A 24,469-nucleotide genomic window follows, 5' to 3' on the forward strand; every position below is an offset into this window, starting at 1 on the left:
AAATAAGTTATAGCTTGTGTATGGTGTAATCATAAACAAATCTATGGGGGATTGGGAGTGGCTCTGGTCCCCCCCAAATTACTAGAAAAAAAAAATTTAAGATATTTTTTGTCAATTGCTCCCTCCTCAACAATTTTTTAACTTTTGGTCCCTCTCCAAATTAAAAACTTGATTCGTCCCTGGGTGCAATGACTCACTTTTTGCCTTTTGAACCATTCATTTAACATGAGAATCAAAATTAAAGTTATTTCACCCATTGCAGTATCTTTAGTGTTATATGAGATCTCTATCCGATAAAGATCGCACAAAAAGAAAACCAATAAAGGGCATTATTATATTTTTCATCTTAAGTAATAGGACATTTGTAAATAATTAATGTCCTTAAATAATTAATGTCCTTAAATTATATATATATATTGTAATCAACATTCTAATTCCAAACCCACTTGCAATTATTTTTTACCATTCAAGATATCAACAACCTTGTAATCCAATGATATTTGTCTTTTTCTTAAAAAAGGATTTAACATTTAGTGTCAGAATTATGAGAATTTGTAAGATTGACAAATACAAGAGGTAGTTTTATAAAACAACAATAAAAAGAAACACTTCAATAAAACATGCATGGCACGTGAATGTAGTTTGGAGCAAAATGACACATCTACCCATTCACCGATCACTTCAAGCCTTTAATACCAGTTGACATTGAATGTGAGGTAACAATAGAAAGACATTCACATTTATGATTCCGTTGGTAATTGGTTAACAGTGTATATTGTGTTTGAAAAATAAAGTTTTTAAGTTAAAAAGAATTTTGGAATAAAAGTTTTATTTTTAAGTTTTTGTTAAAAGTATATTTTGGCAATTTTTAAAATTTTTGGACCCTTAAAAACACTTTTAATTTTTTTACCAAACAAATATTTTTTTCTTCAAACGAACTTTTTGAATGTTAAAAATATTTTTAGGTTATTCAAACGCAATTCTAAACAAACCTTAAATGCCAACAAAAACATGGGAGTCCTGTTTATCTACTCCAATTACTTATGGGACATCTCAATTCTCAAGGCCTCCTAGACTCCTAGTATATGCTATGTTATTTTCTAGTTTATGTAAAATAATATTTTTTTAAAAAATATAAAAAAATTATTTCATCGGTGCCTCATATTTTTTTTAATATATATATAAGATTTAGAGAACACCCAAAAAAAACTAGGAAAAACCGTATTATTTATCTTACCAATGAGAGGATAATTGGACATCCATACTTTTTTGGAAAGTGTTATGATATTATAGTTTAATTATAATTTTTTAAAATACTTAAAGTGGTACTTTATATTTAATGAAAATAAATATCACATAAATGGTTAATAGCATTTCATATTTTAATGGTTAATATGATAAGTATCATGTAAATTGTCACATTTACACTTTAGTGATTAACATAATAAATACTATGCAGACTATATCAGTTTCTAAAAAACTTATAATAAAATTAATGTGCATACTAGGCTACTTGAAGCGAAGAACAATGTTATTCTTCACATTTATTTTTTACACTCATTTTACGTGCTTTAAGTAAGTGATATTCTTCTTCAAGCTCATTTCATCTCCATCGAAAATTCATTCTAAACATATCACGTCAACCAATGTAAAATAAGGGTAAATTTTGGACAAATAGGCTTTGCACTTGATCAAGTTAAGTGCAATTCAAAATAAATAAATAAAGGATCTCATCCTGAAATAACAAACTGTGAGAATGTGGGTAATAATGGAAGATAAATAAGACTTTTTGACGTAAGCTACAGTGACATTCCAAGGATGTCGGTGAAATGGAAATTGGCCTGAAACTGAGGTTAATGGTAAAAGTGTGTAGGTCCTGGCAAATATCTCGAATAATTTAAAGTGAGAAATGTGCAGGCAACCCAATATATTTATAATTGGATAAAATCAGAGAAAGATAAGAGTGAGAAAATAAATAAATGGAGACAGAGGATGGATTGGTCTCTAGGAGAGAGAGAGAGAGAGGCTTGAAAATGCCGGCATAGTCTACCAACAGTCACCCTAATTCCACAAGCTTCATAAGATCACCATCAATCAAGTACTCAAGAAAAAGTCTTTGTTTTGCTCTTTGAGTCTCTCTCTCTCCCCCTTTTCTCTGTATCTTCATGGCTCTATCTATTTCTTGAACAGTTGAAATTAATCAATTGGTTCTCTCACCCAATTTCTAAACTTTTCTTCTTAGACACCTTGAAACTTCTTCTGGGTCCTTTCGAATTCTTCAAAAGAAGGCTCTTTGGTTGGCCCAATCGGGGCTTCATGTAAGTATTAGCCTTAAATCATAAGCTCCTCTACTTTGTCATCGTTCTTAGCTAAACTTTGTTCCATTTACTCTTTTTATCTCCAAAATTAGTGATTTGTTGTTACCTTTGAATGATCTAAATTATAAATTAGCAGCTGCGCCTTAAATGTATTTCTTGTCAATCTCGATTATAGTTTTCTTTTCTTTGAATTTGTCTTGATTTTTTTCCCTTGTTTAATTGTTGGATAAAAAAAAAAAAAAAAAAGTATTGATATTTTAGAGTCTCTAAAACTCTGATTCAAAGTTTATTTTATTTTATTTTTTTTGAATGTCAATTAGTTTTTTCAAATGATGGGTGATTCTTGTTTCGGGCACTTAGATCGGTGCTCAACTGGGTATAATAATGTGGGTGTTGTCTTATGGTTTGAATTTAATATATGGATGACTTAATTCTCAGCTTGCTTGCTGAGGAATGGAGAAAAAAGAAGTAAAGAACTATGAATTGAGTTGAATCTTATGCTTGATTCATGTTACTATTTTCAAAAAAGTGCAAGTGGTTGTTTTAGGCTCGGTATAGTAGAGATTCTTTCTACATTCAGTCCCAAATAAATATCAAACAGATTCAGAATTTTTAATTTTTTTGTTTTTATTTTTCACCTGCATTTTCCCAGAACCAAACATAACATTATAATTTGAGCTCATTTTGTAGTTAGAGAAATTAATGTTGAGGATCTGTGGTGTTGAATTATGATATTACATTTTGTATATTTTGCGGGTTGGAATTGTGGGGTTTATTGGATGTTATTAATCCAAGTTTTATTTAATAATTTTTTAAAAAAAATACAAGCAGAAGCAAAGGTTTTAATTGGGTTTTGTATGGTTACAGATAGCAATGGGTATATACCTCAGCACTCCCAAAACCGAAAAATTCTCTGAAGACGGTGAAAATGATGGGCTTAGATATGGTTTATCATCCATGCAAGGTTGGCGTGCAACCATGGAAGATGCTGTGAGTAATTATGGAGACCTTTGCTCTTTCTCAATTACTACAACATACAAATCCTGTTTCATTCATATTTTTAAATAGTTTATCTTTCTTTTTCTTTTTCTTTTTAAATTTTCTTTTTTTATCTGATTTAAGCCGATGGGTTGACTATGAAGTGGCCAAGGGTGTGAGAAAAATGACTGGGTCATACCATCTGCTGTTTATTATCTCCGTTATTCAGTGGAGGATAGCAAAATTGTTTCTTATTCCTAAAAATTCCTTCTTTTTTGTTTTGGGAAGTGGGGTATGGAGAAACATCTCCAGAGATTGAGGTGCAACCCACGAATTTAGTTTCATCTTTAAAGCTTCATTCCTGTTTCTAACAAGATTATATTGACTCTTTGAACATTTGTGAGATAATGAGGGTAAATTTTTCATGACTCTTTTTTATGCTTTTTATTTTTATTTAATAATACCTTTCTAGCATAATCTGAAACTGAAAATGCTGATAGATTAAAGTATTTGAAATGGTTCGTTATTGGGGAAAATTTTGTGAAGCAGTTCTTTTAGATGCACTGCTTAGCTAATGTCCTGTATCACTTCTAGTATCGTTTTTTTCTATTTCAAAAAAATTGGAATGTGGTATTGTTGTGCATCTTTTGTGTGTATTACTTTTGGTGGAGATGGGTTGCTGCCATGGGAGTTAAACCTTAAAGTTGTTTACTTCTCTGTCTTGATTCCATAGCAGCAACATATGCATGATTTTTTTGGAGTTTGTAAACTTTCTTTCCACTTTGTGTTTGGGAAGTAACACCTTGTTTCTTGTTTCGGGAATTGTGTGAGCACTGAGAATTTCCATTATTCTTCAAAGTTTCAACACTGCATAATAGGAAATATATTTAAGGAGATTTAGTGAAATATTCCATTTAAGCCTGGATCTTTTTTATATGCATGTCACTCGGCTAAAATTTTACTTGGAAGATGTCAAGTGTTTGTCATCAGAAACTTGTGCTGAATTTGGACTTATATACCAATTATGCATTAGTGTTTGTTATAAATGTGTGTGTGTAAATTTTCTTTGAGGGCTTTAAATGTATTGGATCCAGTGAATGACATCTGCACTTTAAATATCTGTATAATTCTTTTTTTATTATTACTTCAATATCTTTAGTATATTGAATAAGCTTAGTTACAAATGCAGAATATCACAAACAATTATTTTGGTGGTCTTTTTGCTGATTTAGCATCTTCTGGACCTGTTTGATTATATCTGTTTGACCTAGATTTATTTTTATAAAAGTGATTGATATGCTGTTGATTAATATGGTTATTTCTTTTGTTAGCATGCTGCGTATCCCGATCTCGATCCGTCCACTTCATTCTTTGGTGTTTATGATGGCCATGGAGGTAAGAATTGTCAGGTTCAAATACATGTATCTATTTTAGATGGTTAATTCTACTCATGTAATAGGATTTCTTGGTTTGGCATCGTGGTTGATTTATCTGTGTTACTTTCCAGTCACTACTTATCCTGTTATTTGGATGAGAAATGCTAGGCTTACAAAATATTTTTTTTTAAAAAAAAACTCTTACAAAGTGATGTGGCAAAACATGTTTGAATTGCTAAAAATTTGGATTCATGTAACTTGATAAATTAATCTACGGGGTGATGGCTTATGTTACAAAATTATGTGGAGGGGACTACATCATATCTGAGCTGCCTCTAGTTAGTTACTTCTCCAAGATGTCCAGTTTGCATGTTTATAATTGGATTAGACTTTTGTAATATGCATTAAGCATGCAGAGCAGTTGCTACGATGCAACTTCATTGATATTGTTAGTGTTTTCCAACTTTTAGTGATCTATAGATTTTTTTTTTTTTTTTGGTCTTATTCTCAAATCATTGCTTTGGTGGTTAAATTCTGTGTGGTTATTGAAGCATACGTTCAAGTGTCAATTCCAAAGCCATAGAACTTTAAATCTCCGAAATTGATTCTACCACATGGCATGGATTTTAAGCATCCAAGAGTTTTAATATATATATAAAATTCTTCTATCATGAAGGATGAAGATCTTGTCTGTTAACCTGCGCACAATTGATTGGCTTTTAGAAATAGAACTCATTTACCTGCATTTTTTCAAGCTTTAGATTCGCTGGTGTCTTTTTACCTGTTGGCTACATAAAATTCAATAAAAAGTTTGTAGCTTTAGACCCTATTTGTAAGTTCCCTTCTCCTCTGTCTTTTGGAATTAGGAGTTGTACTGTACCATCACAACCCCCCCTCTGCTTCTTGATTAAAATTTTATGTAGTAACTGAGTTGAGTATACTCACGTAAATCCAACAACTTTTCAGGCAAGGTGGTTGCAAAGTTCTGTGCTAAGTATCTTCACCAACAGATGCTCAAGAATGAAGCATATGCAGGCGGAGATATAGGAACTTCCATCCAGAGAGCTTTTTTCAGGTTACATAATTTAAATTCTTACAATTTCAGTTCCTTTTCACCACTTTCTAAAGTTGTCATGGTCACATACTTATAATGGCCTGCATTGCTGCTGTATTCAGCTTTGAAAGCAGCTGTTGTAATTAATAATAATCATACCCAAAATTGTGCGCCTGACATTCATATACATAAAGCAACTTTGAAAATACATCAGTTGAATTTTAAGTAGCATAACTGTTCCTCCTGGTATAACTAAATAAATTATGCATGTCTATCTGCATGCACTTGTGTGTGTATGTGTGTTTGTGCACATTCGTATGTGTTTATGCGTGCATGTGTTATGGAGAATGTGGTCACAATATTATGTTGCTTTTGTGATGGGGACTTGTAGCTCCTTGAATTGAGTGGTAGGAGATTACAAAGCTCATTATCAGGCCATTTACAAATGGCTTTCAACTGTTTTGTGGGTTTTTGCCTCCATTGTCAATGGTGCCAAGTTTACACTTATGGTCTCCCTTTTGTGGTTCCAACTGGTGCTATTTTGGTTATGCAGAATGGATGAAATGATGCGTGGACAAAGGGGTTGGAGAGAATTAGCTGTTTTGGGTGATAAAATAAACAAGTTCACTGGCATGATCGAAGGGTTGATTTGGTCTCCAAGGGGCAGTGATAGTAATGAACAGGCTGATGAATGGGCTTTTGAGGAGGTAGGTGTGAAAACCAAACAAAACCATTGAACTTATTGTCCTCTTCTACCATCAACACTGATCTGCTTGATCCACTTTTACTTTTATTTTTTGTCCATACTTTGGGACTCGGTTGAGTTTTAGTTCATGTAAGGTTGAGGAAACAAATGTTAGGCAAGGTATGTCAGTTTCCACATAGAATCACTGCATATAACAGGCCAACGCTGAAGTGATATCAGTCAATAGAAACTTGGAGGTTTAAATTTGTTCTTTAACTAGAAAAGTGCTCAATGTTTTTATTTTTTTGATAAGTAGAAAAGTGCTCAATGTTATAGTATATGTTGATTTGTTTTTGTCTAGAAAATTATTGTAATTTTCAAATGAACTGGAATTCTTGACTTTTCCCCCATTTTATCACTTGGTAGACAAACTTTATACACGACCTTTAGTGTATGCTACTGAACAAGCACACACATGCAAACTTTGGAGGTTCATAGGTGTTTCTGTATGCTCGTATAATGCTCAATGCTATAGTGTATTCTGAATTTTTTTTTTTTTTTTTTCTTCTCTTTTCGAAATCTCCTGTCACTTTTAATGAACCAGCATCGTTAACTTCACCTCCACTTGATACCTAGGTGTGACAAATTCTGCCTGCATGCTTATGTTTTTGCATACTACATGCGCACATACAATCATCCACGCACACACAATTATGTAAGCATTGCTACGATCATGAGGTGAGATTTCGGTGATGCCACAAATCGGTACTGCATCCATTAATTTGTTTCTGTCATCTGAGACATTGGTGCAGAACATTTCATCTAATTAGAAAATAATTTTTTCTTTTTTAATTTGGTGAGCCTGTGGTCTTGATCATCTTGTTAACTGATTTTTTGAGAAATGTGTTTTAAAGACAACTTATTAGATGAGTCTGTAACTTGTTCTTTTGGATGTATGCAATTGGAGAAAGAAGCATTTAATTTGGTCATGTTCTTTTTTATGTTTAAATGCAACTATTATTACCAGGGGCCTCATTCTGATTTTGCTGGACCAACTTCTGGGAGCACGGCCTGTGTTGCGATTATTAGAAACAACCAACTTGTTGTTGCAAATGCTGGTGATTCTCGTTGTGTGATATCTCGGAAGGGTCAGGTAATTTTTTAATTACAGGATTCTTCAGTATGAATGTTGCTAATTATTAAAATCTATTATTATTTTGTTTTGAAAGCTGTCATCAGTTAGAGGTGTCTTACAATTTGGATAGGTAAATGAGTAAGAGTTTTAGGTAAACTACCAGTTTCATCCCTGTGGTTAAGGGCAATTACAATCTCAATGTCTTTTGAAAACCATCACTTACGGAGCAAAATGAAAACATTATATTCTGAATTATTCTCTGAGAAATGCTACACTACCCAATTTTTATTTATTTATTTATTTTTCTCTAGAAGTTAGTTCTCAAATGATGTGTCACCATCTCATGAGTTGGTGACACATTTCTCAAAATAATAAATCTCATGAAATGGTGACACATCATTTCGGAACCAACTTTTGGAGAAAACTTCTCAGATCCTTAATGGATCTTAAAGTTTAATTTAAGAGGTGGCAGAACAACTCTATTCTTAGATTTGTAAACATAACTGCTCTTTTCCCAGTTGTTTTGAGAGCATATTAAAGGCTAAATTTCATACTTCAGGCAACATGTGCTTGTCACGTGAGAGAATCTGTGATGCAGGACAAATGAAGAACAAAATAAAAGATAGATAAATCCTATGTTGAACAGAGTCTTGCTGGCCAACAATAGAGCTTTGGTATAGTCTCACCACCAAAGGGAAGAGGAATCACACCTCAAAAAGAGAAAAAGAGAAATCTCATCTCAAGATAACTAGCATAAAACTTGAATACTTTTTATTCATTAAAACAAACTTGGTTACATTGATACCAAAATTGACATAGCACGGGAAGAGTTGTCACACAACCAGATCAAGAGCAAGAAAAATAAAGGATTGGCGTCTCACCAAACAAAGGAATTGGCATCACACCAAGGGAATGATATCTCACCACAAGAGAAATTGAATCACACCTCAAAAAGAGAAATCTCATCTCAAGATAATTAGCATAAAACTTAAATACTTCTCATTCATTTAAATAAACTCGGTTACATTGATATATAGGTGCCAGCCTCTTGTTTGATAAATTTAACCACTACTAGGATGATAACTACTACTAGGATAACATAAATGATAAACAATGGTACTTCAGTAGCTGATCACATATCAACTATGTTTATTGATGTCTGTCAACAATCATCTGCAATGAACTTATCCTTACCACAAGTCTAGTGGTAGCCCACCTTAGGAATTGGAATTTGTGTGGGACTCTGCATCGATCTGTCAATTGTGATGAAAAAACATATGATTTTATTTTACTGAAACCACACAGGTTTAGTGATGGTTTCAAAAGTCAGTGGGGGTGATTCGTAATTACTACATCCACAGGGACTTAATTTGTAGTTATGCATAAGAACTTCAGTAGTCAAAATTATAGACATAGCCCATGTGTTGATACTGGAGGAGATCTCTAAAAGAAGTCTAGATTTGACAATTTGGATTTCTGGTTCTTATTGTGGCCTCTCTCTCCTTTTCCTTGGGTTCTATTTTTCAGGCTTACAATTTGTCCAGGGATCACAAACCTGATCTTGAGGTTGAGAAGGAAAGGATTTTAAAGGCTGGTGGTTTTATACATGCAGGACGAGTCAATGGCAGTTTAAATCTTGCTCGAGCTATAGGTATCTTATCTACATCCATGTGAACCTCAAAAAACAAGGTTTTGAAATTTTAGTCAATTTTTTTAATCTAAGTTTTTTTTTTCTTCTTTTTATTAGTAAGTTATACATGCACCCGGTGGGACTTGAACCCACAACCCCACCCTCCAACTTGCTACAAAGGGAGGAAGTACCATTTGAGCTGCTAAATGCATGCGAACCTCTAAAAAACAAGCTTTTGAGATTTTAGTCAATTGCTCTTTAACAGCTAAGTCCTTGAGCTCAAGGAAACTTTTTTTATGCACTGATTTGATAACTTAAGCTCAAGGCAACTTGTGAAAGCGATCTCTGGAGCTTCCTCTGTCGAGGCAGTTAGATACCACTGGTACAAGCTCAGTGCCATCCTTCTTCTACATTGAATGTCCATGCAGAAATACATATCTACATGTACACAACACATGAGAGAGAGAGAGTTGGGGAAGCTTTTTTTTTCCTTCTTGTAGTTTCCAGACTTTGATTTAGTTTCTCATTTACTGCAGGTGACATGGAATTCAAACAGAATAAATTTTTGTCTGCTGAAAAGCAAATTGTAACTGCCAATCCAGATATTAATGCTGTACGTATATTCTTGTTGTTAATTGATGAAATTGCTATTTATGTGATATACCTCACATCTTTTCCTTCTGCAATTTGGTGGGTTTGATTAAATGATTGATTTGGGGATCTAATTTTTTGTGATCTTCACATTTTCTATTAGTGCTTTAACATCTGTTTATTTTTTAGATTGAAACTTCATAAACATTGATATGCAATTAATTGTTTTCTCTCAAGGTTGAGCTTTGTGATGATGATGAGTTTGTCGTGTTAGCATGTGATGGCATCTGGTACGCATCTTATGCTTTTCCTTTCCTGTTTAGTTTTGACGATTGTTATATCTTGTGGGAAGTCAGGCTCACTAAGCCAAGAACATTTCATACGTACTTCCATATTTTTTAAAACATGATAGCTGCCGACCATGAATTAAGTTCCTTTTGTCTCAATGGGAAATGTCTTAAAGAAATGGAGTATCTTTCAATCAAGGATGTGAAATTTCCAATTGTTTGTAATTGACCAGTATATAATTTTTAGTATTAATATCCTATCTGTTCCATCTTGCTCCAAATTTCAATATATCATGATTTGGAGGATGTATCATGAGATGGCTATTCTTATCGAGGACAAAAGCATCTTCCCAACCAATGTGGGATATGTTCGTCTCTTTCTTAGTGGAGACCAGAGAGCCAGCTAGCTTGTTTTGATTAAATTGGAGCTATGAAGATGGTGAATGGAAAATCATTTTGGGCGAGGGAAGTTTGGTGTGCCTTTTGGGTGACAGATTCTTGTTGAGCCTTCTTTTATATTTCTTTTTTGTGCAGGGCACCCTGTATAAAGTCTTTGATCAATAAAAAAATAAAAAACTAAAAAATAAAAAGATATTATAGCTCTTTGCATTCCTACAAGCTAGAAGATATATTTTTCCTACTAGAGAGTTTCATTATGTTTGTTATATTGATATTATTCTTATAATTCCGGCGGTATTCGTATGAGAAGTTTTATAATTTGTGTTGATTACTCTCTCTGTTGATTGCTTTCAGGGATTGCATGTCAAGCCAGCAACTGGTAGATTTTATTCATGAACAACTAAGCTCGGTGAGTGGATTGGTCTCTCACACTCTCTTTTCAATAACATAATAATCTAGATTGAGTTCATGTGTAGTGACTAACAATGACATAGTTATCCATTATTTGTAGCCAATCTAGAGTCTAAAACTTGAATATTCATAATTTGAAAGATGTGAGAAGAAAAAGCTGTTCATTTGTGTTTTTGCTTTTGATTATAGAGAAGTAATGAACCATGTTTGGCAAGTTATATTTGAAAATGACATGTTTTTCTTCAACATCTCCTTCACCTCGCCTTGATTGTTTAGCATCTTTAGAGTTCCTGGACTACTAGGGCATTTTAAGTTTTCAACTCTAAGCCTTTTGCCACAGCGCTTGCTCTCTCTTGTTTTCCTTCCTATCTTACTAAAAAAAAGTAAAGGAAAAATATAAAAAATTCTCCCAAACTAACAGCCGTTTGCAATAGAGCCCTACAATGTTTAAGAGGTACTAAAGTAGCCCATCAAATTACCAAAGAGTGTCAAAAAGGCAACATATTTTATTATATTCCTATAATACCCCTATTCTTTTAAAAACTAAATAAAATAAAAAATAAACTAAATCATTTTTTAAAAAAAAAAAAAAAAACCAAGGGGCGAATAAATACAATTTTTTTTTTTTAGAATAAATAAAATATTAGTCACTGTAGTTGGCTTAAATTACAAATTGCTTGTGCAATATAAAAAAATATGGATAAATGCAAAATCAAACCATGTGGTTGGCTCAATTGGCGACCACCCCATTTATTTATTTATTTTTCATTTTTTCATTATATATATATATATATATAAAATTAATTTTTTTAGTTTTTTATTATATTACTTTATTAAATTTTTTATTTTAGTTTTTAAAAGAATAGAGGTATTATAGGAATATAAAAAGTATGTGGCATTTTTTACACACTTTGGTACTTTGATGGGCTACTTTGGTACCTTTTAAACAATGTGGGGTTCTATCGCAAACGGCTATTAGTTTGAAGAACTTTTTTATATTTTTCCCAAAAAATAATTTACTTCGCAGTCCTTGTGTTAATTATTGTCCATTATGAACTTCCATACCTTGCTTTCTATTGTTGTTGATTATCCAAAACCAAGACAAGTCACCTCTACCAGGACCCTACTTTGGAAGAACCAACCTATATTGGGGTAATGGCCTCTTTTATTAGGTCTGGAAGCAGGAATACTACTGACTTGCAGCATTCTAGTGGTGCCCGGAGTAAAATGTAGGCCACAGTGGCTTTGTTTGATAACACTTTTTTCTTCTGTATTTTGTTTTTCTTTTTCAAAACAAAATACTCAAAATTACTTTTACCGTTATGTCGTATCAGAACACTTTTTTCAAACAAAAACACTCTAAAAAGCTGTTATGTTGCATCATAACACTTTTCAAACAAAAAAATCCTCTAAAAAGCATTAACAAAGAAAGTATAGTTGGCGGATTAATTTCATCATCATCAATATTGTTTGATATGATAGAACTATATGTTAAAGGTCTAATATTACACCCTTTTGAGCTTCGACAGTAGAAATTGTTGTAAATAATGCAGGAAAGCAAACTTTCTACGGTGTGCGAGAGAGTACTTGATAGGTGTTTGGCACCATCAACAGCTGGTGGTGAGGGATGTGACAACATGACCATGATCTTGGTGCAGTTCAAGAAACACACTCTGTCCAATGCGTCCGTTGATGATCAATCCTCACCGTCCAAATCAGCTGATCCGGAACCAAAACAGGAGGAAAGTATACCAAAATAGTTGCTGCAGTTCATCCACAAATCAGATCCTAATACAGCATAACTCTCATTGGAAGGACATATGAGGATCCCTCTTCTATGGGTTCTTGGATCTGTAACTGTAGATGGGATTGTAAGATGAGATCAAATATTGAAAAAAAAATCATTATTGGTGCTGTGAGTGTTCATGTTTGAGAACTCGAGGATATCACAACTTTAATAACATCATGTACAGTTTACTACCTACCACGTCACACGGCTCTGTTGTTAATGTGTTTTGAAAGTTGTTTTTTGTTTGAAAATATGTTTTTTTTTTTTTTTTTTTTTTCAACATGTTCGCATAAGAGGGAAGAGAGATTCGAACTAGTGATCTCTGCTTCATTAGGTGTAGTTCCCGCCGATTGAGCTTCTTCTTGAGGACTTTGAAAATATGTTTTGATGTGACATAAAAGGTTAAAACTGATTTTTAAGTGTTTTGTGAATTTGGTTGTTTGTTAATATTTTTATTTGAAAATAATGAAAAAGTTTTAACGAACAAAACTCACATTTTTGAACAACATATATTTTGTTGACGCTATTATCCAACTTAATTGTTAGTATCTGTTTGGTTTAGTGCTTTCAAAATGTGCGGGTTTAGTGCTTTCAAAAGGTGCGGTTAAAAAAAATGGTGAATTCAAATGTAATTAATGAAAATTACAAAAAATGTAATTTTTAAAAATATAATTAAATATTTGGTAAAATCTGTAAAAAGTATTGTTCTACAGTTGTGAGGATTTTTTTTTTTTTTTTAATAAAGTGAAATTGTGCATTTTAAAAAACACGCTACTTGTTTGCTACTTGAAATGTAAATTTTTTTAAAAAAGTTTTTAAACTGTTATATTTTAAATGCGCTCTCAAACGGAATTGTTGTTGCGGTTTTATATTTTAATTTGGTGCGCTTCGGGCGACAAATTTCTAAAAAAGCGGGGAGAGAAAAATTAGCAAAGAAGCTTGTGGGGTAGGAAGGGTGATAGTTTAATGCTTAAGTCAATAAAGAATAATGGCCAAGTAGAAAATTGGGAAAGAAGGAAGAAGACAAATCTCCCAACTACCCTACTACACTAGCAACTTTCTTTTATAATGATTTGTCTCCTAGTTGTTTGCCACGCGTTTTTTCTACACTAGCATATGAAATTTATTTGTCCAAATAAATATAAGTTATTCGGTCATTTACCCATACAAGTGAGTCTCGTATAAAACTCTTTCAAAATAGCTAACTAAATTGTTAGGCAATTAATTGTGATGAATTTCAATCCTTAGCCATGTAGACAGCTAATTATTGTACATTTCAATCTCTCCCGACCCTAAACTCATGCCTAAAAAAAAAAAAAAAAAAAAACAGAAAAAGACAGTTGCTGAAGTGGCAGGGAGTGAATCGTCTGTGGCAATAACCATAATGCTCTCGGGTTGTTGGACTTTATTGGCCAAAAAAAAAAGAAAAACAATCAAGAGACCCTAATCCTCAAAGAGTCAAATGTAGCAGGGTGTTTTGGTAGCCATGAAAAGCCCTCCTTGAAACTTGCCAAAAAAAGAAAAAGAAAAAAATAAGAAAAGAAAAGAAAAAAGTCTTTAACTGCAACCTATGGCTATGAGCAAACAGCAGCCATTTATCTACTGCCGTTTCTGCACCACTCCATTCCATCTCCGTCTCTATGCCATATCCAAACCTTCCAACCTATATATATATATATATTATTCAAGACATACAAACAGACCCTCTTCTGCCTCTCTCTGTCTCTCTCTATGAATGGCCCAGCTGGACCAACAAATTTGTAGGGAAGGAAAAATAAAAATAATAAATAGAAAATAAAAAAGAGACGGAATTGGAAGGATGGAAGCAAAGAAAGATAGATATGTCTTCAATTGTCCTCCAACCACAACTCTCTCCCAAGGCAAACTCTACTTGCCACAAATGCCCTTCTGCGAATCCCATCTTCATCACTCATTCCTTCCTCTCCATCTCCAATCTTCATGGGCCTTTTTGGGTTCTTACATTCAAGGACTCCGCGGAAAGAGAGACAAACCAAGTTACACACAGCCGCCTCTCTCTATAGATACCTTTTATTGTAATTACCACTATTATTTCCTCTCTTTTTCTCTTTATATAATCTCAAACCTTTTTTTCCACCTCCAATTGGGTTTGCGTTTCTTTCATTCAATCTCCAAGTTTTGTTCTTGGATTTGTGGTTTTGGAGAAGAAGTGGAGAAAGGCTTTAGTGGGTTCTTGTCAATTTTCTGTCTTTACCTTTCTCTCTCTCTAAAAGACCCCTATTTGAATAGGATTCGTTTTTCTTCTTTGCCTTATATTTTTGGAATTGTGGTTAAAGACTCAATTTTGGAATAGGAGTTGAAAAGGGTTCTCTTGGATTTGTTGTTTTGGAGAAGAGATTGAGAAGGGTTTTAGTGGGTTCTCATCAATTCTCTTTCTCGACCTTTATATTGAATAGGATTCCTCTTTAAAGACCCAAATTTGGAGTAGGCGGTGAAAAGGGCTTTAAATTGTTGTCATCGCATGTCTCTTTCCAACCTTTTATTTTGCCAAGTTTTGATGTTGGAGATGCAATTATGAAGGCTAAGATGAAAAGGGTCTCCATGGATTCTCATCAATCTCGCCCTACGAATGTAGAAGCTAAGGCTAAGCTTAAATATCAAAATTTATTGCAGGACTACTTGGAACTGCAAAAGGTTAGTCTTTTCTATTTAAATAATTAACTATATTCTCTAGGGTTTGATATGTTGTTTGATACTATATTATTATTTGAGTGTGACAGTGAAACTTTGTGTGTAAATTCTATTGAAATCCCATATAGTTCTTGGTGGTTCCAGTTATAGTTATGATGGTTTCTAACGATCTAGCATGTGTTTGATTTCTGAGAATGTGAGAAAGAAGAAAATAAAATCCTGAATCTTATGCTTTACGTGTTCATGTAACCAACCACACTAACTAACCTTAATGACACCAAAAAAGTTTATGGAAGAAAAGAACAAATTTTACTAGGTAATTGTATTTGGTTTGGCTAGGGGGAGATTTTGTTTTCCAAGGTGCAATGCAAATAGTGAAAAATCTAAGATTCAAAATTAAATCCCCTCACTCCCCACCCACAAAAAAAAAAAATCTCTCAGCAACTAGATAACTTAGAGAGGATTATTGGCTTTTGATATTTTTGGTAGCATAAGTTGTACGTGGTTCTTTTGTTAAATGTTTATTGTCAATATATGATAGGAATTCGTTTCAAAGAAGAGAAAATTGCAGACTGCGAAACTGAATAGAGAAAACCTGTTGTCGGAAGTCCGGTATGGTCTCTTGGTTTGGATGTATTTTGATGTTCTTCTATTATTAATGTAAGATAACCTGCTGTTTCCTTTTAATTTTTAATTTTTAATGGAATTTCAGATTTTTGAGACGAAGACGAAAATATTTATTGAAGTCACAATCGCCCAAAGATGAACCAAAATTCGTACAAGAACACAATTCAGATGAATGTGGCCAATTGCCTGCAAATGAGAGGAACTATAATGTCAATGAAGCTGTTCTGAAAGATCGTTCTCCAATGCCAGATATGAAGCGTATTTCGGTGATAACCTTGTGACTGATTTTGGATTGACAATTAAAATAGTAACAAATATCTTTGTAGTTTATGAGTTTTGTGTATGCATGTTGTAGTGATTCTTATATATTGCAGAATGATGAAGAGCATGACTTGGACAGAAAAGAAGACATTGTTTGTGAGCTGCTGAGAGTAGAGAATAAACCTAAGAATTGTTTAATCAATGATAAAATAGTGGAGAAGAAGAAAATCTCATTGCAAGATCAAGTTGCTTTGAAGGTCTGAATTTTGGAGGACATTGTTTTATTGTGAGGAGGAAAAGAGGAACAAGAATTCATTGTCAATGCTTTGATAATTTTTTTTTTTTAGGCTCTTTTGTACATAGGTTTTCCTCCATTCCCTTATTTTTCAAGAGAGCATATATTGAGAATGACCCATGTAGTTGGGATTAAGGCTTTTAGGGTAAAGATGAAAATTGTTAAACACCTATCAATAAGATCCATATTACTATTTTCTTCCCGATTTCTTATCATATGTCTGCATTATTTAATTTCCAGCTATAGAATGTACAATTCACATATTTTACTATCACAAGTAATACTAAATACTAAAACACTCCTACTCCACTGAATTGATATGACAATGTCTATATGTTCTTGGATCAACCATTATTTAAAAAATATATATATCGAAGGGTTAATGGGTATTATTATATCCGCCCAATAGAATAAGGGTGAAATGAGGCTGTAGTATGTAACATTACTCAATTATCATTATTTCATTGGAAGGGGCAATAGAAGCAATGTATTTTTGGAAATTTTAGATAGTCATCATATAAAGAACATAGAAGCAAAACACTCTTTAAGCTTTAAAGATATGTCAATGTTCACATGTGATATGATTGGTCCCATTAACACAATTTTCATGTAAAATCTGAAATTTATATTGGTATGAATAAAAGTGGTGTTAGGCATGGTAGAATATAAACTAAATGTGTTGGTTTGCTAAATGATGATTGTTGGTATAATATATCAGCATTGGACCCAAGCTTAAAGCCTATTTAATATAAAAGGCCAACTCCAGCAGCCCATAACATTGCAATAATTAGATAGCTCTAAGCCTGCCAGCCACATGGCAAGCATCCAAGAAGCCTATTCAGCAAGCCCCTTACTTCAAAAAGGGACACTCTCTCCAAATATAAACAAGGGTTCATGTATCACATCCCGGTCTCAGAAAAATCTCTATTTAATTTTCTCTCCAATAATATACTTTTTTTTTTTTTTTTTGTAAATAATCAAAATATCATTAAAAGTGTAAGGCACTTTCAAGTACACATGAAGTATACAATAGAAGCCACATAGCTAGTAGGAGCAAAAAGAATAAAAAAATCATGATAACTAATCATCACTTTCAAATACGATATTTACTAAACCATCGGAGTGTCCCCGGTTCCCTTGAGAACAAATGGATTCCGTTGACAATTTTTTCTATTTAGCAAGAGCCCCGTCGTTTGTCTGATCGTCTGAAAAAATTGCTTCAACAATGATCAAGGACATGGATCTAGACATTTAAGTGAAGATGAAGTGGCTGAGTTAGCGAAAGAAGCCCAAAAGCTAGGAGGATTCAGTGGCTGAGTTAGCCTCCCGCCTACGAATCAGACCGATGCCTAAATGCCTTTCTAGATATTCCTCGATGTACCGGCTATTTACAGAACATGAGAAGCGGATGAATCATACAAGATATATCATTTACACTTCAAAAATCCAGTAACTACATTACAGAGCCTTATAAACATAGTGTAAAAAGGTAAAATATTCACAGATCTTGAGGACAACACTTCAGAAGAATTCAAATTCAGGACGGATAGAGGTGTCCCAAAGAGGGCAGATTTCTTACCACCAACCTTTCAAATACATCTAGTGTCAGGATGAACGAAGTTATTTCCACAAAATTGAAATAGTACATGCATGATGATCATTACCAAACCCATTTACTGCAGTAAGGCTGAAGCATCGCTGAAAAGCCAAGTTAAAGGGAGAATACCAACACATGAATTAATCAAAAAAGGATGGCCAAACTGAAGAAGGATTTTGTATTCAGCAGAACATTTCAGACTTCTGGTTTACAAGGAGAGTTAAAAAAGTAATACCTGATTTACCTCAAGTACTGTGATCAGCAAGAATGTACAATCCAGTGACCTCATGAGCTCAATAATGTCAAGACTGATTAGGAAGCTGTGCAAAAGTTCCCATGTTGGGGCTGCAGCCACCGACCATCATCTTCTTGTAGACTGCATAAGCATGGTCTGGATCTCCTGACATACCATATCCTCGAATGAGAGCATTATAGGTGAACACATCCGGTTCAAGACCTAAAAGTTGCAGTTCTTCATACATCTTCCCAGCTTGCTCCACCATTCCAACAATCCCAAAATTGAGGATTAATGAATTGTAAGTGTAAAGATCAGGAATAATGCCCTTATTTCGCATTTCATTAAAAAGAGAAAGAGCTTCCTCCATCCTCTGTGATCTTCCAAGTCCACTAATTATAAGATTGTAAGAGACCAAGTCAGGATCGATGCCAGTGACCTTTAGTTTGTCAAAGTAATGCAAAGCATCATCAACTCTCCCTGCCATGCACAGGGAATCTACAAGAATGGTGTAAGACTTCAAATCAGGCCTTATTCCTTCTTTGACCATTCTTTTAAAAAACTCACAAGCAGTCTCCACATCACCAGCTTTCCCAAATCCATTTATAAGAATATTGTAAATGGCACAGTTGGGCTTGCATCCAGTGTCCAGCATCTCTTCAAATAACTTCAATGCTTCCTCTAGTCTTCCTGACTTCAAAAGTCCATCTAGAAGAGGGCCATAAGTACAAGGTGTGGGAGAAAAATCACCACTTATGAGATCATAGTAAAACCCTATAGCCTCATCTAAACTATTAGATCTTACAAGACCAGAGATCACGATATTATGAGTAATGGTGTTAGGCTTGCATCCCCTACAATGCATCTCTTTATACAGGTCAAGAAGTTCATTGATCTTCCCAGCTTTCCCATGAGAATCAAGCAACAAGTTGTATGTGAAAACATCTGGGGCACAACCACCATTCATCATCTCCGTAAAAAGATCCCAAGCTTTTTCAGTACTCTGGATTTCAAGAAGCCCACCAATCAAACAATTATATACTTCTAGTGTTGGGGTAATTCCCAGAGTTTTGGTAAATTTCACAAACAAATTTTCAGCATCAAGAGCTTTCTTATTCTTACACAAAAATACAACCAAAGGAATCAATACTCCCTCGTCCTGGCAAATCCCATTGGACACCAGTCTTTCAGCAAATAATATGGCTTTATCTAATTTAGCTTCAGTCAATATCCCTCCCACTAAATCTTCCCAAAAAGGCCTGTCTGTCCGAACCCCAACCTGATATACAAAATCCTTGGTAATCTTGAAAGCATCCTCAATGGACCCACCCTTTATAACACCAGGAAGTAAGGTGCATAAAGTTACATGATCAGGATACAGCCATTTCTTCATCTGATGGAAGAACCAGAATGCATCATTAACTCTATTTTCTTTAATTAGGCCATAAATGATAGTGTTGTAAGTCAATACATCAGGAAGGCAGTTCATTGTTGTCATTTTAAAAAGCATTTTCAAAGCCAAATCAACCTCTTCATTTTTGCTAAGACAATCCAGGAGTGTGTTGAAAGTTACTGTGTTTGGAGGACACCCAAGGCCAGTCATGCTCTCAAACAACTCGATCGCTTTTTGAACTTGACCGTTCTTCCCTAGTCCAGCAAGTAGTGTGTTGTAGGTCACAACTGTAGGAGCAAGTTTCATGTCCTTGATTCTGCAAAACATTTGCCATGCTTCATCTACTCGGTTAGCCTTATAAAGTGTGTTAATCAAAGAATTAATTATGATAACATCAGGTTCACACCCATTTTCCATCATCTCAGAGAGTAATTTAATGGCTTCATCTACTTGACCCGCCTTGCTGTAGCACTTCATCATCATGTTATAAGTTACTGTATCCGGAGCAAGCCCACTATTTTTAATCCCATTAAACATATCTTTTGCTTCTTCAAGCCTACCCATTGCAGCAAGGCTATACAAAGATGCATTACAGGCAACAATATTAGGAACAATTCCTCTAATTTTCATTTGCTTAAAGGTATGAATAGCTTTGCTAGGATCACCAGACTTTCCATAATAGTCAATGAAAAGGATATATGTATAGGCAGTAGGTTCAACTCCTAGAGATTGTATATCATTGAAAAGTTTCAATGCCTCTTCCAACCTATTTACGCTTAAAAGTCCACAAATCAATGCATTATAAGTATGCAGATTCGGTGAGACCCCTTGCTTCTTCATAACATCCAACATGCCAAATGCTTCGTCAACATTCCCAGCTTTGCATAAGGCACTAACAAAGATGGTAAAAGTAACCACATCAGGAGCATAACCATCCTTTTTCATTTCATGCCAAATTTCTTTCAGAGTATCCAAGTCTCTGCAGTCACTAAACTTGTCCAACAAAGTAATGTAGGTTACTCGATCAGGTTTATGACTGGTAGCTTTCATCTTTGCAAATAATTCCTTGGCATTATCAAGTTTCCCTGCGTTACAAAGAGCATCTATAATAACAGTATAAGTAACAACATCAGGCCCACATCCCTCATCATCCATTCTCTTCAGAATCGAACGTGCTTCATCAATCTTCCCAGCCCTCCCAAGTGCTCTAATGCATATGGTGAAAGTGTACACATTTGGCCTCAACCCCAAACTTTCCATCTCTTTTAACAAATCCATTACGGTTTCAACATCCCTTCTCTTCCCCAATGCCACCATAAGCGCTGAGTAAGTCTTCAGGCTGGGCTTATTCCCTTCTGAGACCATACTTCTATAAACCTCCAAAGCCTCCTTACAAAAGCCAGACTGAAGTACCAAATGGATCAACCCATTATACGAATACGCATTGAGAACAAACCCAGCTTTTCGCATCTTTTTGAGTGCAATTGGTGTTTGCCGAATCCCACCTCTTATGTAAAGGCCTTTAAAAATAGTTAAATAGGTCGTCAAGTTCCTGTTAATGATTTGTTTTTGCATCAGATCGAACACAACAGCCATATCCCCCACCCTCCCGTGAACCCTCAAGACTTCAAGCATGAAATTACACGTTTCAGTGGTATGTACAACACTGGGCAACTGGGCAACAGAGTTAAAGTGAGAAAAAGCACAACTTGGGTCCGAAATCGACTTCAAAGCCCCAATAACTTCCTCCAAAGACACTGCACTTTTGGGCTTCCCATTTGGACTTTTCATCACAAACCTACAAAAACCCACTACTCTTCTCCTGTGCTTCTTCCAGTTCACCATAGACCCACTAGGCAAAACCTTCAAATTTCTACACTTTCTTCCTCCTACCAACCCATTGTGGCTTGAAACATATGTCTTACTATCGGTGAAAGCAGAACCATAAGTGATATTACTACAGCACATACTTGAAGAGCAGAGGATTAACACAGCCATGAACAAATTATAATCACCAAAAAAGGAATGAGCAAAAATGAGTCTATCCCAGAAACAAGAAATGAATTCGTTTCTGCATGTAAGGTGACTGTTGAATTGCCTGTGACAGAACAAAATAACGTAGAGACACAGAAACGGGCATGAACTAACCTGTATGACTTAAAGGTGCGGAGAGATAGAGAGAAAGAGAGAGCGTAATGCTATGGTAGAAGATGAGATTGCTATGGTGGCCGGTGGGTATAGCTGGCGTCAGATATTTGAATTCTGAGAGCGTCAGTCAGCTGGGAACTCCATGGCCTTGGACTTCAGAGCCTTTTGGATATTTTTCGATTTTGGTAGAGAAAACGATAAGGGGCAGTTAGTTACCAAAAATTCTTGTCAGAACGAGGACGAAAATGGCATTTTTGCATACAAAATATTTTATAAAAAATATTCTTATAAATTTTTAATGTTAAAAATTTAATTATATTATGTCACGGCACTTTTTAAAAGTTTGTTTTATAAAATATTGGGTAAAGTTCACTTAATCTTCTCAATCTACCACCCCAATGACAATCAATCCCAAAACTATCAATTGCGACAATTTATTTTTCAAACTACTAAAACAATATTAATGTACTCCCGAATCTCAACAAAATAACGAAGTTACCCTTACTAAAATAAAAATAAAAATAAAAATACTAAAATTTAATTTTTTTTTTTCAAAATTTTACGGGTATTTTTGTCTTATTAAAAATTTTATAAGGGTAATTTTGTTATTTTGTTAGCATTGGGAATAAATTGTCATTAGGGTAGTAGTTTGTGGAGTTTAAGTATATTTTACCCTAAAATATTTTATAAGTCTAACATTTCTTTTTATTGATATGAGTATAGAGGCTAGAAGAACTTCCTATTTATTGATATGTGAGTATAGAGGCTAGAAGCCTAGAAGAACTTCCTATGGGTTTTATGAAGATTTTTTTTTTCCCTACAACTAAACCTACAAGCTATTTTATAATTTATCGACACATAGCAATACGTAATTAAAGAGGGCTAAAGTTTTTTAAGTGACTAATGTATTTCCAATTATGTGTTGAGACGAAATAATAAACTGTAAAATAGTTGTAAGTATCATTGCTAATTATTAAAGGCTTTGCCAATAAATTGTTTTCTATTCTTTTTTTAAAAAATGCTAGACCAACTGTTTTACAACACAATATGTGATTTGAGGGTATTAATTTATTTTATTTTATGGTTGATGTAGCTCCAATCATTAACCGATAGGTGCCAACAAATTGTAAAAGAGCTAAATTACTCACATGGGAAAATGCTTTGTGTACTATTGCTTTTACTATAACTCTTTTTAAAAGACAATCCCTATTTTTATATCATAGTAATGTTAAATACTACATTCTAACACCCCTATGCCATTGGGCCGATGTAGTAATAATGCCTTTATTGGATAACTCTTGTTAAAAAAAAAAAAAAAACCCAAAGGTTGATGGACACTTCTAGATTAGCTAGGATGCAGTATTTAGAATGATTATTTACAAAAATGCTATCATATGAGAGTTCACATTTTAGTAGCTGAAGTAATAAGTATCATCTAGACTATGGTATCAATTTGTAAAGATTTGTAGTAAAAATTGAAATACCCGTAATAACACTTTCTAAAAAATGCCGCAATTTTTAAAACTATTTAAAATGTGTTGTAATTTTAATTGAAATCATGTTCAAAACATGACTTTCAAGCTACTGTACATTCAAAACATGATTTGAATTAAGGTTATCATGAATATCTAAAAGGTTTTAAGATCATTGAATTTTATAAGTTAATTATTATTATTATTATTTTTTTGGTAAAACCCCAACTTTTAAATTGATATCTTTTTAAATGATTGCAATGGCAATGGCACTTTGGTTCATTCAAGGATTTAAAAAACAAAAATAATAATAATAATAATTAAATATTGGATGAATTCACACTTGTTCGCAATATAAAACATATTTACTCTAAAAAAAATATTAAAATAAAAAACGCCACCCGTCACATGGCGAGGGGCACCCAAACAAACTAATGGCGTATATGCAATTATCACAAAATAAGGGACAAAATAGAAATACCCACATAATAAAGGGCCAGATAGAAATAAGAAAAGCGACCCGCCGTGGTGGAATTGAAAAGGGCAGCCCTAACCCTAACCCCTCCCTAACCTTCTCGTCATCGTCTAAAACCCTAACTCTCTCTCTCTCTCTCTCTCTCTCTCTCGCGAGGTACAAATTTTTCCTTCGTATTCTCCTATTCTTTCCTTTAGCACGAGACATGTAGTTTCATGTGGTTCTGATCTTACAGTTGTGTGGTATTTTTCTTTTTATTGAGTATTAGATGCTGAAGATGTGATTTTGACAAATTTCTAACCTTTATAATGAAATGGGGCATTAAGGTTTTACTGGGGTTCTTGGATTTTGGGATAGGAAGGAACCGAGAGTACAGGTCTACTACCATATTTATGTAATATAATGCATATAGTTTTCTGGGTGTTTCTCTGTTTGTCTAATATGTTATGATTTTTTTTTCAATTTGATTTTATAAGGTTCTTGCTCTTGAATGATTTAGTTCTTAACTTATCTCAACAATGAAATGAATTTTAAATTTGAATCTTGTGGGACTGAGTACTGATTCCTCTTATTATGAGTCTGTTGGTTGTCTCTGTTCTTTTAGGTATTTCATTGTTGTATTTTATGTGAGTTCAACTGATTT

The 24,469-nt window shown here is 34.0% G+C and overlaps 3 protein-coding genes across 5 annotated transcripts; 2 read left to right on the plus strand and 1 right to left on the minus strand.

The window, feature by feature from the left end:
* The first annotated feature begins 1,960 nt into the window (after positions 1-1,960).
* On the plus strand, positions 1,961-12,851 carry LOC132189341 (probable protein phosphatase 2C 60). Of its 2 annotated transcripts, XM_059604046.1 has the most exons (12): positions 1,961-2,098; positions 2,243-2,318; positions 3,186-3,308; positions 4,628-4,691; positions 5,639-5,747; positions 6,280-6,433; positions 7,439-7,564; positions 9,074-9,197; positions 9,713-9,789; positions 10,005-10,057; positions 10,808-10,862; positions 12,418-12,851. In XM_059604046.1, exons 3-12 carry the CDS (start codon positions 3,192-3,194, stop codon positions 12,622-12,624), a joined length of 1,086 nt encoding a protein of 361 aa, XP_059460029.1. In that variant the 5' UTR covers positions 1,961-2,098; positions 2,243-2,318; positions 3,186-3,191; the 3' UTR covers positions 12,625-12,851. The 2 variants fall into 2 exon arrangements, with proteins under 2 accessions (XP_059460029.1, XP_059460028.1); XM_059604045.1 differs by having other exon boundaries at positions 1,961-2,318.
* A 1,542-nt stretch (positions 12,852-14,393) lies between these two features.
* LOC132190083 (uncharacterized) lies at positions 14,394-16,709 on the plus strand. Its single transcript, XM_059604964.1, has 4 exons — positions 14,394-15,326; positions 15,865-15,935; positions 16,036-16,216; positions 16,325-16,709. Exons 1-4 carry the CDS (start codon positions 15,207-15,209, stop codon positions 16,472-16,474), a joined length of 522 nt encoding a protein of 173 aa, XP_059460947.1. The 5' UTR covers positions 14,394-15,206; the 3' UTR covers positions 16,475-16,709.
* Positions 16,710-17,499: 790 nt separating this feature from the next.
* On the minus strand, positions 17,500-22,042 carry LOC132190635 (pentatricopeptide repeat-containing protein At4g31850, chloroplastic-like). Of its 2 annotated transcripts, none has more exons than XM_059605675.1 (2): positions 18,348-22,042; positions 17,500-18,204 (listed from the first exon to the last, which is right to left on the minus strand). In XM_059605675.1, exon 1 carries the CDS (start codon positions 21,727-21,729, stop codon positions 18,406-18,408), a length of 3,324 nt encoding a protein of 1,107 aa, XP_059461658.1. In that variant the 5' UTR covers positions 21,730-22,042; the 3' UTR covers positions 17,500-18,204; positions 18,348-18,405. The 2 variants fall into 2 exon arrangements, with proteins under 2 accessions (XP_059461658.1, XP_059461657.1); XM_059605674.1 differs by having other exon boundaries at positions 18,339-22,042.
* Between the last annotated feature and the right edge of the window lie 2,427 nt (positions 22,043-24,469).

Source organism: Corylus avellana, chromosome ca8, assembly GCF_901000735.1.
Source record: "Corylus avellana chromosome ca8, CavTom2PMs-1.0".
NCBI lineage: Eukaryota > Viridiplantae > Streptophyta > Magnoliopsida > Fagales > Betulaceae > Corylus > Corylus avellana.